Source organism: Acipenser ruthenus, chromosome 9 (assembly GCF_902713425.1).
Source record: "Acipenser ruthenus chromosome 9, fAciRut3.2 maternal haplotype, whole genome shotgun sequence".
Classification (NCBI taxonomy): Eukaryota; Metazoa; Chordata; class Actinopteri; order Acipenseriformes; family Acipenseridae; genus Acipenser; species Acipenser ruthenus.
This window is the reverse complement of record NC_081197.1, coordinates 22,426,157-22,442,588: the sequence shown is the minus strand read 5'-3', so window position 1 is coordinate 22,442,588 and position 16,432 is coordinate 22,426,157. Positions and strand designations below refer to the sequence as shown.

The 16,432-nt window shown below is 38.8% G+C and overlaps 1 protein-coding gene across 9 annotated transcripts in view; it reads left to right on the top strand.

Moving 5' to 3' along the window:
• LOC117405863 (synaptojanin-1-like) overlaps nt 1–16,432 on the top strand; it is a 92,972-nt gene that overhangs the window by 76,318 nt on the left and 222 nt on the right. For 4 of the 9 annotated variants that reach the window (XM_059029712.1, XM_059029713.1, XM_059029715.1 and 1 more), the window contains 5 exons: nt 363–401; nt 711–766; nt 2,217–2,322; nt 6,852–7,072; nt 14,462–16,432. The exon at nt 14,462–16,432 is cut by the window's right edge and continues 222 nt beyond it. In XM_059029712.1, coding sequence (XP_058885695.1) covers nt 363–401; nt 711–766; nt 2,217–2,322; nt 6,852–7,072; nt 14,462–15,253 — 1,214 coding nt within the window. In that variant the 3' untranslated portion in view covers nt 15,254–16,432. Of the gene's footprint in view, nt 1–362; nt 402–710; nt 767–2,216; nt 2,323–6,851; nt 7,073–8,277; nt 8,302–14,461 lie in introns of all 9 variants that reach the window. The other 5 variants (XM_059029717.1, XM_059029716.1, XM_059029714.1 and 2 more) reach the window with 3 other exon arrangements.

Sequence of the window (16,432 nt, the reverse complement as noted above, 5' to 3'; positions counted from 1 at the left end):
TGGGTTGTAAAGCCTTGGTTATCACTCTTTTTAATGCTTGATGTGAAACAGCAGTGTTATGACTAGAAATCATTGGCGTATTGTACTTGAATTTAAGTTTTAAAAAATGGTACACTCCATGAAGTAGGACCTGTATACTGTATTACAAAAAAAGGTTGCATTCATTGCTGTATTAAAGGGTAAGTATTGGGTTGCAGGTATGTTATTTAAACAGTTGTAGCAACACGTGGGGACTTGTAACTCTATTTTATGGAACCCCACTACTTACTCTTTAAGTTCAAGGTACATTTATTTAAAAGCACTTGGCATTATAAAATAAATGGAATGTAACTGTGCCTAATTCTTCTGTTAATGCTGCAAAGCACCCAAAAGCCCAGGATTAGTAAGAAAGGATGTTGGAGGTAAGTCAAGTTGGTCAGTTTTAAGGTTCAGTATTTCTCAAGAAAAAAATACATGTTTGTTTCTTTTGTTATAATTTCTTTTGAAATAAAGCTTTAAGGATATATTCATAAAAATGTTAATTGCAGCACACTTCTTTTCAGGCTATACGTTATGAATGTAGAATCAAATTGCATTTACTTTCATTACTTACACAATGAATTTGCATTATTTATTTCACTTGTAAAATGGTTTGTTTATAATGAAAGTAAGTTTAAGCAGGGCAGTGTTTCAGAAAGAAATATACAAAAGTATATTGTTTTACATTTTAGGTCGAGGTCAAACACTTCCTCTAGCTGGACAAGGAGCCGGTGGAGCACTAAAACCAGTAAGTATCTTGTGATGGGTATAGTGGAAAAACTCTTATGGTATAGTGTGTGTTACTTGAATACATTTTTTTGGCTGAAGGTGCAATAACCTTTAAAATATTTTCTACCTATCATTAACATTATAACATTCCCACAAGTCAAGTGCTGTTGATTTTTTATTTTTCCAGACTTTATTTTCTCTTTTAAATCAGTTAAAGCCCATTTATAGAAATAGAAATACTAAGAGTCATGGAAGACACAGGAGAATCGAATCATGTTAGTTTCTTTAGTATTTCTAAGTTCCGTATAATTGAGTGTTTAATGTAATCATTTTGGATGCTAAAGCCCATTTATCCTGCCCATGTATAATAACATTATCAGTTTGGAAGTACCAGGTTTTCTCTCCTTTTCACTGCCCTGCCTCGTTTCCTATATACAGCATGGAAAGCGAGTGTAAAGCTCAGGTTGGTACTATTGCATGTAACACAGAAAGCAAACTTGCTGTGGCAGGAAAAATGGACTTCATACGAATCAAGGGGGTTGAGCCACAGATGTATATTTTTGGAGCATTCTACAGCATTGGCTAATCATCCTGGATTGCATTAGCCTCCTATCCGTGGTAAATGTAATCCAAGTGGATTCCCTGGTATTATAAAATTATTAAATCCAGCTGCCTTATTTTGGTGGGGTGTAGGTTAATTAAATCAGCCTGAGAGTGAAGTATTTTGTTATGCATATGAAAAGTAACAGGGTTCTTCTTTTTTTTAATTCCATAGATATAAACGATTAAATTAAATTAAATTAAATTAAATTAAATTAAATTAAATTAAATTAAATTAAATTAAATATATTCTATGTTGCCATAGAAGCAGAAAGCTAAATGTATATTGAAAAAAAGATGTCCTTGTAATCTTCATGTACATATGTATGTTTGTGTAAAAAATACATTCCTGTAATATCTACATGTTCCTAGTCATGACACTCCCTGCTCGGCAGCTTCAATTAACAAACCGCCACCATTATCACTCTCACCACAAGCACAGGACAATGGAGAAGAAATAATACATCTAAAATAGACGTGGACAGTCAACCAAACAATGACAAGAACTCAGAAACAATGAGGGTCAGACCAATAACAGAAGAATTTAAAGAAACATTATTAAAAGAACAAGACAATGAAAGTACAAGAACAAAAACAATTTATTGTGTGACAATATATTCTGATCGTTATTATACTATATATAGTACTGTAAAGCCATACATATTTGCAAGCCTTTTATTAATTATTATTTTTGGCACAAATATCAAATTCCACTAACAATACATACTTGGTATATTGCAACAGGTCGCCAACATTTCTGGAGCAGAATAGGTTTTATGGGTGTGATTTGCCAAATATTTTGGTTGCAAATATTTTTGGCTTTACAGTATGCACAAAATGTTTCTCTACTATCTTGTTTCTTTTTACAGACTCTGCCTCCTCGCGCCGGTGTTATTAGCTTATCACCACATCCCAGACCACATGGGCTTAGACTGACACCAGAAATCCAAAGCAAACCTGCAGATCTTCCATTAGGTACACATATACACGAGATGAACTGTACTGCCAGCACTGTGTGTTACAGAACAGGATGTACATCATTGTGTTCTTTTTTTTCATTTTATTGCACAGGTCACAGATTGTTAAATGTTACAATTTCTAATTTGTTTAATGTATAACAAGCCTGCCTGCCTTCATTTTATCTGAAACGTGTTATTTGTATTTTATTTATGTATAGTATATCCTTGATTAGAACTACAGTGTATATATAAAACTATTTCAGGAGTATGGTGGTATAATGTTAAACCAGGTACTATACCAAACAGCAATTTGTTATTGTGGCAAAATGGTAAGTGGTATGTACAGGTGCAGTGCAGTAATCCAACAAGAAACGACAGACAAACAAAGTACGGGTGAAAAGGTTTCTGTTTATTTTAATCCAGGGGTCTGATGACCAAACAGAGACAAACAATGATGGCTGGCAATACACAACGATGTGTATCGCACAGTAAATGATGATGGGTTGTAGTCCCGTTTACAGTAAATAATTATCCCACAAGAACAATAATCCCAAAGCAAATACCCAAACACAAACACGGTCACCTCTCCCAGTGAGTGCTGTAGTGCTGGTTGTGAATTTACAAGGTTATTTTAATGCACAGGCAGTGCGTTGTTGTCCGGGTTTTGTGCTGGCCGTGGGCGACAGCTCCGGATCGTGTTTAGCCGTCTAGTCTAATACTGCACAAGACAAACAAGACGATATAGACAGACTGACAAAAACAAACAAAACACTCACGTTCTTTTTAAACACAGAAATACCGGTCCTTTCGGTTCATTTGCATAACCACAACAAAGGAACAGATAAGGTCGCTTTGACCCCTGTTTATACCGTCACTCATGACCCCTTGGTAAACGATTGCAGCCGCTCCAATCCGCTCCAATCCACGGCTGCCACACAATTTCCCTTCCGGGTCGATGAGTTAGTGTACCGAAGCTCCGCCCCTTTTCTAATGACCGACTTCCTTTTAACCCTAGGAACAAAGTGTCAGGCCAAGTAGTCCAGAGTACTCTGTTCCAGTTACTTAGTGCCCTCGCAGGTCAAGAGGGAAATTTACCACCAAGAATCATTGTCTTTCTGTCACATATCCCACCGCTCAGAGTGGAGCTGAAGGAACACTCGGCTGAATCTACCTTTCCAATTACTCCCCCCTCCTGGGAAAAATAATCTGCATTTTGGTGGTCTTTCCCTGCACGATGTACCATGTGGTACATGAAGGGCTGCATGCCAGATACCACTGAGTTATCCGGGCATTGCTATCCTTCATTGTGCCAAGTAGTCCAGGGTACTCTGTTCCTGTTACTTAGCGACCTCACAGGTCGGGAGGGAGATTTACCACCAAGAATCATTGTCTTTCCGTCACAGTTATCTATGACCTACAAAGAGAGGTGTGAATAGTACAGTAGATGACATTGAGATTTCATTGTTTCTGTTTGTATGATGTATGTACATTAGTCAACGCATTGTCAAAAGCGGTCTGTGCAAGCTGCTTTGTAAAAGCTATAGGTGTTGGTAATTCAACAGATTCAGTTTTAGTTAGTTAGAGAGAAGAATAAGCTAAAACTAGCAAAATAGTTGTATAACTTTTCAGTATTCACAAAATACTGAAAAAAGGCAACTTTGGAGTGAAATGCCAATGCATACAAACAAGTACGCAGAGGAAAAAAAAAAGAAACCTCCTTTAAATGAACTACTGCACAACGCAAGCGATGCACACTACATATCTTCCTTCTGTGATCCCTTCACCGTCCCGTATGCATTGCACTTAAGCAAAAAACAAGCAAGCAAACAAACGTCCACAAGTAACATTTACAAAATAAATTATCCAAAGAAGTTAACATTCTTGTTTACTATTAAAATGACAAAGTTTTAATCAGTTTATCAGTGCGTCTTGAATGCTTTTATGTGATCCGTACTGTGCAGGTGGGTGGGACAAAGTTGGTGCTGCATTGTTTTGATTTAGGTTGCTAAAATCTAGTTTTCAGCATCGGAGGTAAAGTAGTAGAAGTGGACGACAAAAAAAGCAAAGTATATTTCAGCTGATGATCGTTTCAATATTCCAAAGAAACTGTACATGCAGACTGAGGTAATTGTTTTCCATCTTAATGTGTATTTGGAGAAAATACGATCGATCGCTATTTAGCTTCAGAATCACACATTAAACAAAAGGCTACCACAGGGGCCGCTGAACAGAACGTAAAATAAACAGCTTTCAGAAACCAAACAGGATCAGCCCAGACAAAAAGTATTCCTGTCGGCTAGTTAAATCAGTACTAAAACGATCCAGCACAGCCACCTTGCTTCAACCTGTTGCTTACAGAATTTTAGACCCGAATAGCCACGTCTTCTTTGTTTTGACTCGGTACTAATAAAATAAATTATTGGATGGGACAAATAACATGACAACGAGTGTACTGCATACATTTACTTTATTAAAGTATGCCAAATGCCCTTGTGTAACCGAGTTTTTGGGCTGTTTCTAATCGATTTCTACATCTGTATAACTTGGCAAAGCTTTGCCTTAACTTACAACCAATTCAGTGGATGCAGACGTGCAGTCTCAATGTATGGGCAAGTCAACTGCGAGGTGATGCTGCATACTTGCCTTTAACAAATGCCAGCACTCTGTTTTAGTAAGGAAGCAAGTACCACTATTTTTAGGCTTCATAGTGTTCTGAAATACTGTCTACTTAGGTTTATTTAATGTTTAAACAGGTCCGCGAAATCTTAATTTTATTCCGCAACATACCCGTGAAAAATACGTAAATTTACCGCGATTTAAGCAGACCCCTAATTATAAATCAATTTTCATAAACTATGAAAATGATCATGAATATGAATATATATATACAGTGCCTTGCGAAAGTATTCGGCCCCCTTGAACTTTGCGACCTTTTGCCACATTTCATTCTTCAAACATAAAGATATGAAACTGTAATTTTTTGTGAAGAATCAACAAGTGGGACACAATCATGAAGTGGAACGAAATTTATTGGCTATTTCAAACTTTTTTAACAAATAAAAAACTGAAAAATTGGGCGTGCAAAATTATTCAGCCCCTTTACTTTCAGTGCAGCAAACTCTCTCCAGAAGTTCAGTGAGGATCTCTGAATGATCCAATGTTGACCTAAATGACTAATGATGATAAATAGAATCCACCTGTGTGTAATCAAGTCTCCGTATAAATGCACCTGCACTGTGATAGTCTCAGAGGTCCGTTTAAAGCGCAGAGAACATCATGAAGAACAAGGAACACACCAGGCAGGTCCGAGATACTGTTGTGGAGAAGTTTAAAGCCGGATTTGGATACAAAAAGATTTCCCAAGCTTTAAACATCCCAAGGAGCACTGTGCAAGCGATAATATTGAAATGGAAGGAGTATCAGACCACTGCAAATCTACCAAGACCTGGCCGTCCCTCTAAACTTTCAGCTCATACAAGGAGAAGACTGATCAGAGATGCAGCCAAGAGGCCCATGATCACTCTGGATGAACTGCAGAGATCTACAGCTGAGGTGGGAGACTCTGTCCATAGGACAACAATCAGTCGTATACTGCACAAATCTGGCCTTTATGGAAGAGTGGCAAGAAGAAATCCATTTCTTAAAGATATCCATAAAAAGTGTCGTTTACAGTTTGCCACAAGCCACCTGGGAGACACACCAAACATGTGGAAGAAGGTGCTCTGGTCAGATGAAACCAAAATCACCATCACCACCAAGAAACCATCCCCACTGTCAAACATGGTGGTGGCAGCATCATGGTTTGGGCCTGCTTTTCTTCAGCAGGGACAGGGAAGATGGTTAAAATTGATGGGAAGATGGATGGAGCAAATACAGGACCATTCTGGAAGAAAACCTGATGGAGTCTGCAAAAGACCTGAGACTGGGACGGAGATTTGTCTTCCAACAAGACAATGATCCAAAACATAAAGCAAAATCTACAATGGAATGGTTCACAAATAAACATATCCAGGTGTTAGAATGGCCAAGTCAAAGTCCAGACCTGAATCCAATCGAGAATCTGTGGAAAGAACTGAAAACTGCTGTTCACAAATGCTCTCCATCCAACCTCACTGAGCTCGAGCTGTTTTGCAAGGAGGAATGGGCAAAAATTTCAGTCTCTCGATGTGCAAAACTGATAGAGACATACCCCAAGCGACTTACAGCTGTAATCGCAGCAAAAGGTGGCGCTACAAAGTATTAACTTAAGGGGGCTGAATAATTTTGCACGCCCAATTTTTCAGTTTTTTATTTGTTAAAAAAGTTTGAAATATCCAATAAATTTCGTTCCACTTCATGATTGTGTCCCACTTGTTGTTGATTCTTCACAAAAAATTACAGTTTCATATCTTTATGTTTGAAGCCTGAAATGTGGCAAAAGGTCGCAAAGTTCAAGGGGGCCGAATACTTTCGCAAGACACTGTATATATATATATATATATATATATATATATATATATATATATATATATATATATATAATATAATATAGATTTTTTTAATTAGGACCTCCTCTGCTACCTGAACCAATGAAGCCTCAAATGGCTTCTCCTCTGCAACCCATGCAACCGCCACCTTCTTCAAGAACCCTCCCAGAGCCCATGGTACCTGTGATGTCCCACCCTGCAGCTCAGGGGGCCCCAGCGCAGATCTTAGAGCCCCCCCCAATGGCTCCTCCTCGCAGCAGGTCCGCCCATGCCATCCCACAGCCTGGCTCTGTACCAGATGTAAGTACAGTTCTTGAGTTTTGTTCTAAATGATACTGGTATTCTTGTTCTTATGGATTGTTCTACAAGTACAATCAAATTGTATTTTAGCCCATGGTTTCTATATTGTGATGAGGACCATAGCCAGTGCTATGAGTGAATGATTAACTATGTTCAAACGGTAACGCTTTATATTGCGTGGCATAAATTAATATGAAATAGATATGCAAGCGCATAAATTAATATCAAATAGATATGCAATTGCATATTAAATTAATGTTAAATTAATATTTAATAGATATGAAATTGATATTAAATTTACGTTCAATTATTCCTTGTTACTTTCCATTAACATTTAAGTCAGATTAACTGTATTTTCAATTAAACATGTGAACAATGGGAAATTATTACATATTTTCAAGGGTAATAAAACGTACTATAAATGGACGTGATATGCAATTACATTTTCAATCGACATTTGGTTAACATTTAGCAAGAAACCAGCTATTGCATATTTATTAAATATTAATTTAACATTAATTTAATATGCAATTGCATATCTATTTAATATTAATTTATGCCACGCAATATAAAGCGTTACCATTAAAACTGTTGGCATTGTATTCTAGAAAACACTTAACGTAGAGGGACTGGTACACAGGAAACTGTCCTATAGAAATTATAAAGCAAAGTTTATAGAATTCTACTCAACTTTTGATAGGGAAGATAGGATTATAGTGCAACATAGTGTATAAGTGGATTTCAAGGGACAAGGGTCCATATTGATGCACATTTCCTCTGTTTAGTCCATATACAGGTATTTATATTTTCTAAACTGTAGCTTCCTAGCTTCAAGTTAATTGAATTGGGCCCTTTGTTAGAACATGACCCTGTTTATTTGTTATTCATAGGGCATACCCCCTGGCACAGATTATTGAAGTAGCATGTAAAAGGTGCTTGAATAAACAGGGTTGCACTGTACTAACAAGCTGCACACGTGTATTTTAAACAGTAACCCAACATGCATGGAACCAAACTGCTTCCTGTTGCAACACAATGTTCTTTTTTTGAGCTTTACCAAATGTGTTTGACTTACTAGAAGTCCCTAGTATGTTTCTACTGTATTTGTTGTGAAGATTTTTTTTTGTGAGATCCTGCAGGTTTTAGTCTCTTCTTTAACTTTCCTGTTGATCTCTTTCCTTTGTCTGATTTCTGTCTCTCACAAGCAGGAGCAACCCTCAGGTTGACAGGTATTTGATCATTTATAAGTCTTCATTTGATGTTCATATTAAGTATACTGTGGAAGTAATTTGATGTATGAAATATTTTTCTTCATACATTGACATTAGCTCTTTCATACTTTTTATTTCGCTGTTTCCATCAGTTTTAAATTAAACTACACATTTTAAATAAATGTGAATGTGTTCATTCTATCTTACAATAAAATGTTATTTCTAGTGCAGTGGTTCTCAACCTGGGGAGTACGCCCCTCTGGGGGGAGTGTCAAACCCGAGCGTTCTAATAACATAGTAATTATAGCAATAATAAAACATTTCAAAATAACATTTACAAATAAGTCTAGGACTGTTCACACTGGGACTGTTTAGAGGGTTTGGTCCGCACTCTGTACAGTTTGGTATGTTTGGTGTGAAGTGTGAACAACAAAGTCCGCTTGGGAAATGAACCGTACCGAGTCCACCTAAAGAGGTGGTCTTGGTCTGTTTGGCAAACGAACGAGTCTGGTTCGCTTGCTAAACGTAAATGTGAACAACTGCGGGACTCAGTCCTTTTGCATGTAGGAAACAAACTATATGGGCAAAATGACTCGGAAGTAAACATTTTGTGTGTAGTTTAGCTCATATTCTGAGGAAACAAGTACAGCAAAAAACAAAATATGTCCCTGGGAACTTCATTAAGGTTACCAGACAACCGGGAAAGCTGGGTTTGTCTCCGTTTTCAGACTTCATTTTTTGTCCTGGTCGGAAACAGTCCAGTTGTTAAATCGTCCCGGTTTTGCTATTGTATTTTTTATTTATTTATAAGTTGTATGGATTATTTGTTTAATCATTTTGATTGTGTATATCACATTTAAATTGTAATAGCTGATCTATTTTTTTTAATCTGACTTTTTACATTTAACATATTTTGACTAGATGACAATAGAAAGGAAAATGAGTTGTTATGATCTGCAATAAATACACATTTTATTTTATTTTAAACTATTATTGCTTCAGAGTTGCTACAGAGTCAAATACGTCCTAGTTTTTCACTCTGGAAATCTGGTAACCATAAACTACAAGGACAGTGCAAGAAATGTGGATACTGCACTATTCTGCTACTGTAGGCATTCAACAAATGCATTAATTAAATTAGTGAAGTGCTCCTCCGGTGCTTTCTTCCACAGCAATATGTAAGAATCTAAATAATGCTCCCGAGTGGTGCATCCGGTAAAGGCGCTCTGCGTGGAGTGCAGGATGCGCTCTATAGTCTGGACGTCGCTGGTTCAAGTCCAGGCTATTCCACAGCTGACTGTGGACGGGAGCTCCCAGGGGGCGGCGTACAATTGGCCGAGCATCGCCCGGGGGGAGGGAGGGTTATGTCGGCCAGGGTGTCCTCGGCTCACCGCGCACCAGCGACCCCTGTAGTCTGGGCAGGCGCCTGCGGGCTTGCCTGTAAGCTGCCTGAGAGCTGCGTTGTCCTCCAACGCTGTAGCTCTTGGGTGGCTGCATGGTGAGTCCGCAGTGTGAAAAAAGCGGTTGGCTGACGGCACACGCTTCGGAGGACAGCGTGTGTTCGTCTTCGCCGCTCATGAGTCAGCGCAGGGTTGGTAGCGGTGAGCTGAGCCTAAAAATAATTGGCAATTCTAAATTGGGAGAAAATAATAAAAAATAACTGGCAATGACTAAATTAAAAAAATTTTTTTTATCTAAATCATGCTATTAAACTGAAGCAATACTTCAGTACCTGCCATCTTTCAAGATATCTTGCAGGATATTGTAAACATTTGGTTCACAGACCATGTTAACGAGCCGAGTGCACTTGCAAACTGCATTGTGAACACAAACTAACTCGGTCCTGAAAAAAATGGAAAAGGACCAAAACAAAAACTAACTTTAGCTGGCATCCAAATGAACTGTTACTACCATGATTTTTACTAGCACTAAGGCAGCTGATTCTGCTGCTGCCAGTAGCTGCACAAAATAAATTATAAATATAACCACCCATTTCCCTTTCTCTAAACTTAGTCAATTAAATGTAAGTATCTATTTTTTTCTTCAGTTCTGATGTTAAACTACTGGCAGCAGTCTTTTGGGAGTTTCTTACTGGCAGTAGAATTTGTACTGGTAATAGGAAACCCCAAAAAGTAGATTTTCTACTGGTTCTAATCACTCTGTTTTATTTATTTATTTATTTATTTATTTATTTATTTATTTATTTAGTTATTTAGTTATTATTGGAATTAGGTGAGGTGTTCTATGCACGGGATGACACACCCTGCTGCCCTCAGCCCTGATCTCTCCATGTGCTCTCCACCCTGCTGCTCTTAGCCCTGATCTCTCTGTGCTCTCCACCCTGCTGCTCTTAGCCCTGATCTCTCCATGTGCTCTCCACCCTGCTGCTCTCAGCCCCGATCTCTCCACCCTGATCTCTCCATGTGCTCTCTACCCTGCTGCTCTCAGCCCTGATCTCTCCATGTGCTCTCCACCCTGCTGCTCTTAGCCCTGATCTCTCCATGTGCTCTCCACCCTGCTGCTCTTAGCCCTGATCTCTCCATGTGCTCTCCACCCTGCTGCTCTCAGCCCTGATCTCACCATGTGCTCTCCACCCTGCTGCTCTCAGACCTGATCTCTCCATGTGCTCACCACCCTGCTGCTGTCAGCCCTGATCTCTCCACCCTGATCTCTCCATGTGCTCTCTACCCTGCTGCTCTCAGCCCTGATCTCTCCATGTGCTCTCCACCCTGCTGCTCTCAGCCCTGATCTCTCCATGTGCTCTCCACCCTGCTGCTCTCAGCCCTGATCATGTGCTGTCCACCCTGCTGCTCTCAGCCCTGATCTCACCATGTGCTCTCCACCCTGCTGCTCTCAGACCTGATCTCTCCATGTGCTCACCACCCTGCTGCTCTCAGACCTGATCTCTCCATGTGCTCTCCACCCTGCTGCTCTCAGCCCTGATCTCTCCATGTGCTCTCCACCCTGCTGCTCTCAGCCCTGATCATGTGCTGTCCACCCTGCTGCTCTCAGCCCTGATCTCACCATGTGCTCTCCACCCTGCTGCTCTCAGACCTGATCTCTCCATGTGCTCTCCACCCTGCTGCTCTCAGACCTGATCTCTCCATGTGCTCACCACCCTGCTGCTGTCAGCCCTGATCTCTCCATGTGCTCTCCCCAAGCAAACATTTTCCTTTTCTTTTATAGGGTGTGACCAGGGGTAATTGACTTCAATCATTCAATTTCCACCTGACCACATTCCACGCTTTTCTATTAAATTAAAGAATTAAACATTTTAACATGTGGCTGTATAAAAGCAGCCATCCTGGTTCCAGCTTTCTTCACCAAGATGGCCGCCAGCCACAAAACTTTCACACACACGCACACCCGTGCCCCCATGTGCAGAGCTTCTGCTCTGTCACCATGAGATACCGTACTTTTATATTAGAGTAACTACAGAAGAGAAATCAAAAAGCACACGCAGAATGTAACTACGAGTCTTGGAGCGTTATCTCAGAGAACACCAGCTACACTACTATGTTTTATGAGAGAAGAAATCTGTATTTTGAAAAGCATATAATTACACTGTTTAATAATAATACCTACTGGACTGTCTTCATCTTTTAAACCCACATGTGCCGCTTTTCAACAAGGAATATTTTGTGATGGATGAACAAGATCTTTATTATTTTATTTTTTTTATTGCATTTTATCGCACTCCGGAATCCCCCTGGATTACCTGGTGCTGTAAAATATTCTAATAAAATCCAGCAGTGGCAATCCCAGAGGTGTATCAACCAAAATCAACCCGTAGTCAAGCTGACCAACATTTTGAACAAATCGCTTTTTTCTACGTAAACATAAATGTAAAGGAAAACACCGGCCCTTGAATTGAGTTTGTTCGAGTATTAGCTCATAGTGTTTATTGATATCGGTATATTTGAGTGCTCTTAATTTTCTGCACATTGTCAAACATTTCAAATATTAAATGATAGTGACTCCACAAAATATGTAAAACATGCATGTGCTAATTTTTAAAAATCAATATACTGTATGGTAGTTTGTTTTAAAAACGTTTTGTATCAATGAGTGTTACAGACATGGCAATACCGTGTCTATGTAAACCATAGTTCCAAACTTCTCAAGGTTCTTATTTTCTGTACAGGTATGTTCTGTTTTATTCTACTTTTCATGGAGGTCAAAATACCTATACTTCAGGGCTCCCGAGTGGCACATCCAGTAAAGGCGCTCCATGTGGAGTGCGGGATGTGCCCTATAGTCTGGACGTCGCGAGTTCGAGTCCAGGCTATTCCTTTGCCGATCGAGGACGGGAGCCTCCAGGGGGCGGTGCTCAATTGACCGAGCGTCGCCTGGGGGGAGGGAGGATTAGGTCGGCCAGGGTGTCCTCGGCCCACCGCGCACCAGCGACCCCTGTAGTCTGGCTGGGCGCCTGTGGGCTTGCCTGTAAGCTGCCCGAGAGCTGCGTTGTCCTCCAACGCTGTAGCTCTTGAGTGGCTGCATGGTGAGTCCACAGTGTGAAAAAAAGCGGTCGGCTGACGGCACACGCTTCGGAGGACAGCGTGTGTTCGTTTTCGCCCTCCCGAGTCAGCGCAGGGGTGGTAGCGATGAGCTGAGCATAATAAAATAAGTGGCCATTCCAAATTGGGAGAAAATAATAAAAAATAATTGGCAATGACTAAATTTATATATATTAAAAAAATACCTATACTTCATTTATTTAATTAATTAAAATCAATCAGCTATAATGATGCACAGCCTGGATGTTGCTGCACAAGAAGCATCATATTGGTCCATCATCTCCCACAAGGAGTATGTTACATTTACATTGATAAAGAGGCCAGAGCAGGGCTTTAAGAATACCTGGTTGCTGTTAAGCCAATGGAGTGAGTCTATTTTACAACACAGGAAGCAAAAGCAGTTTTGTATCTGTTGCTGGCTGTGCTAACCACATAAATCTGCATTAAATTAAAACAAAGAAGCAAAGGAGTGCCAGTGTTAATTTTACTAGTACAAATAAGAGAGAAGAAAAATAATTTGAAAGCCTTGGTAATCAAAGTTATTGCAAATGTGGAGAAAAACACAGCTAAATATTGAAGTATAATCTAATGAATCAGTACCAAGTTGTTAAGTGTTGTCAACTTAACTTGAAAAAAACACACACAAAAACGGTTCTACAAAAACAGTGACGAAAGCTGATATTTTAATCGAGCTGACAGTACAATGGAAAGACAGTGATTGAAACCCTAAAGATGGGGATATAGTTCATGGGGCCATATGCATGTCGCACTTTACATTTCTATATGCATCTTAAGAATCTCTTATCCAGTTGTGATCAAGCTTGATTGGGACATTATTAGTTCTTGAAAAAATCAAAGTATGGGTGTGTCAGTCTTGCACATACATGTCACACATCACAATTTCTAAAAGGACATTATTATTCCATAAACCTCTAATTGATTCAAACCTGTAGACCACACACATACATATTATTTTAATGTGTATTGGTAGAAACATTGTAATATACTGAATTAAAAATGTACCATGGGCTTGCCATCAAACGATACATACATAAAAGGATAATACATGCAGGGGAATTGTAACTTGTGATGGCCTTTAGGCTGTTTAGTTTATTAGGCTTTGTTTAAATATGTGCAGTAATAGGAGGTGTGTTGGTATTGCATTAGATTGAAGTACCCTTTTTACTCCTCTTCTGGTCATTTTGTATCTATAAGGTAACCTTGGCCTTTACAGTTCAGCTCTTTATTAGAAGCATGTCTTTGCCTTAAATATTAACTAACACAAACTTTGACCAGTACTAGAAACAAGGTAAAATAGAATCATTTGTGTCCTGTTTTCATATAGATGTTGGTCCATATTGAATTCTAAATCACCTCTCAGTCTTAACACACTGTTTTATAATCATACTGTACATTATTAATTGAATCTGTAAACATATGTAACCTATATTTAAAATGCAAGTACTGAGTATTCTTAAACAGTATGTCCTTTAGAACCTTGACTACATTTATATTTTTGTAATGGTCTCATTTAATGATTCACTAATAATAATGTTGTAAGCGACATTTTATTATGTGATTTTATTTTTTTTAAATGCAAAATAATCAATACAATGGACATTTTTTGCTCTTCATTTCACACTTCCAAATTCATTTTACAGGCAATGACCAATGGAGTAAATGGCATCAAAAACGAAGCACAATCAAAAATTGACCTGCTTTCTGGTCCCTGGTCAAAAACCCACTCCTCTGCAAGAAGTGCTTTCCTGCAGCCAGCAATTACTCAACCGCCAATGTTACCAAACGTACGCACTCTGAATTCCAAACAGTTCACTTCAGTAACACAAGGCTTTGTTAGTGGCAAGGAAGCTGCATGTTCTGCCCCACTTTTACCAGCTGTCCTTCCTTGTAGTAAATCCCAGGGAAGCCTGCAAATCTCTCCGAATCCTTTTGCTGTTGTGTCAGATAACCAGCCCTCAAGCATAAACCGTTTCACAGGTAAAACATCTTTTAACCCTTTCAGGTCTGCTAGTCAAGAGTTTCCTGCTGCCCAGGGCTGCAACCCCTTTATTACCACGACCACGTCAACAATGTCTGGGTTTAACCAAAACAAAGCTGTATTTTCCATAGATCCTTTTCCAGAGGATGTCACATTCAAGACAACACAAGCAAAGCCCTGGGTAACATTTGATGATGACTGTGGCATCAGTTTGAGTAGAGCAGGTACAACTTTGGCATCTGAGTGTCATGGGAGCTTGAATGCAAGTCCTATAGACGCACAGAAGCTGTTCCCTGATACAGGTTTCAGCCATAGCAATGACTGGAACACAAGATACACTACTACCCTCCCAGCACATAGACCACTTGTGTCTCCTCCACAACCTAATAACGTAGACCCACAGGTGGTGAAGAAAGCTAATTGTCCATTCCAAAAGGATTTTACAGAAAATTAGAAATGAGGGATTTTGTTTATTTACCTACTGAAAACTAGATGTTGTTATTAAAAAAAAGAAAAAAGTGATAATAAAAAAAAACTTGTGCAATATTTGGTTGTTTGTAACCATACTACTTACTTGGATGTTCTGTTTCTCTACCGCTGCTTAATATTCATGAGGTTATGCCAGCTTATTTATATTTGTTTAAATTAGTATGAATGTTTGTTTAAGTTTTATTTTTTTATTTTGTGCTGCTTGTTACCGTGATGGCAGTCAGTGCTTTAAAAGAGCATTGTACTGCATTTCATTATTATTAAAAATAACCAGTTATAATGCCAGTGTGCTTTTCACAGATTATCAGTCTCTCTGTGTGTTTAAATGAGTATAGGAGATCATCCATGTACTCTGTATGATATTCTGAAAATAAATCTCTGCACTGAAACCTTGAATCATTGGAAAGGCTGCTTAATATGTGCTTAAGCAGAATTTTGACCTGTGAATCTGCCTATTGTACAGCTGGGTGAAATCAACAGCTATTAGCAAAGCAGTGTAATACTGCTGCTTATTCTAAGAATGTCAAGTGCTAATCCTCTGCGTGCATACCGACGGTAAAGGCAAACTGTGCAGGAAGGTGTTCTCTGTGCTGCTCAGATAATCTTGCTTTAAACTTTTAATTTTATACCATGCAATGTTCTGATTATTTTAAGATTGTGTCCACTCGACATATGACATGTACTGTGCTGTTGTAGAAAGTACTGTTCTGTGGTAAGTTCATTTCCCTGTGTTTATTACTACAAGAAACGAAACTCCGATATTCAAAGCAGAATGCACCATTTTAACAAAGTTTGCAAAACAGAGCTTTTACTGATCCTGAGTGGCATTCCTAAATGTAGGCAACTGACAAAGATGTGTTCAAATAAATATAATAACAATAATAATAAACACAAGTTTGGGTTTCTGTGTGTTATTCAATAATAAAACATTTAATTTTTGCGAAATACAGTGGTATACAATCACACTAGCAGCAAAGCATGTCTGCTTTATTGACAGATACTACATATTATTTATGCTGCCAAGATAAAGAGAGGCACTTGATTGTAGAATCAGTGTATTCAGAAGCTAATCAGTGATTACAGATTTGTGTGTTCAAATGTTACCAAAAGTATTTTTATAGTTAAATCCCTCAGTTTTTACCTT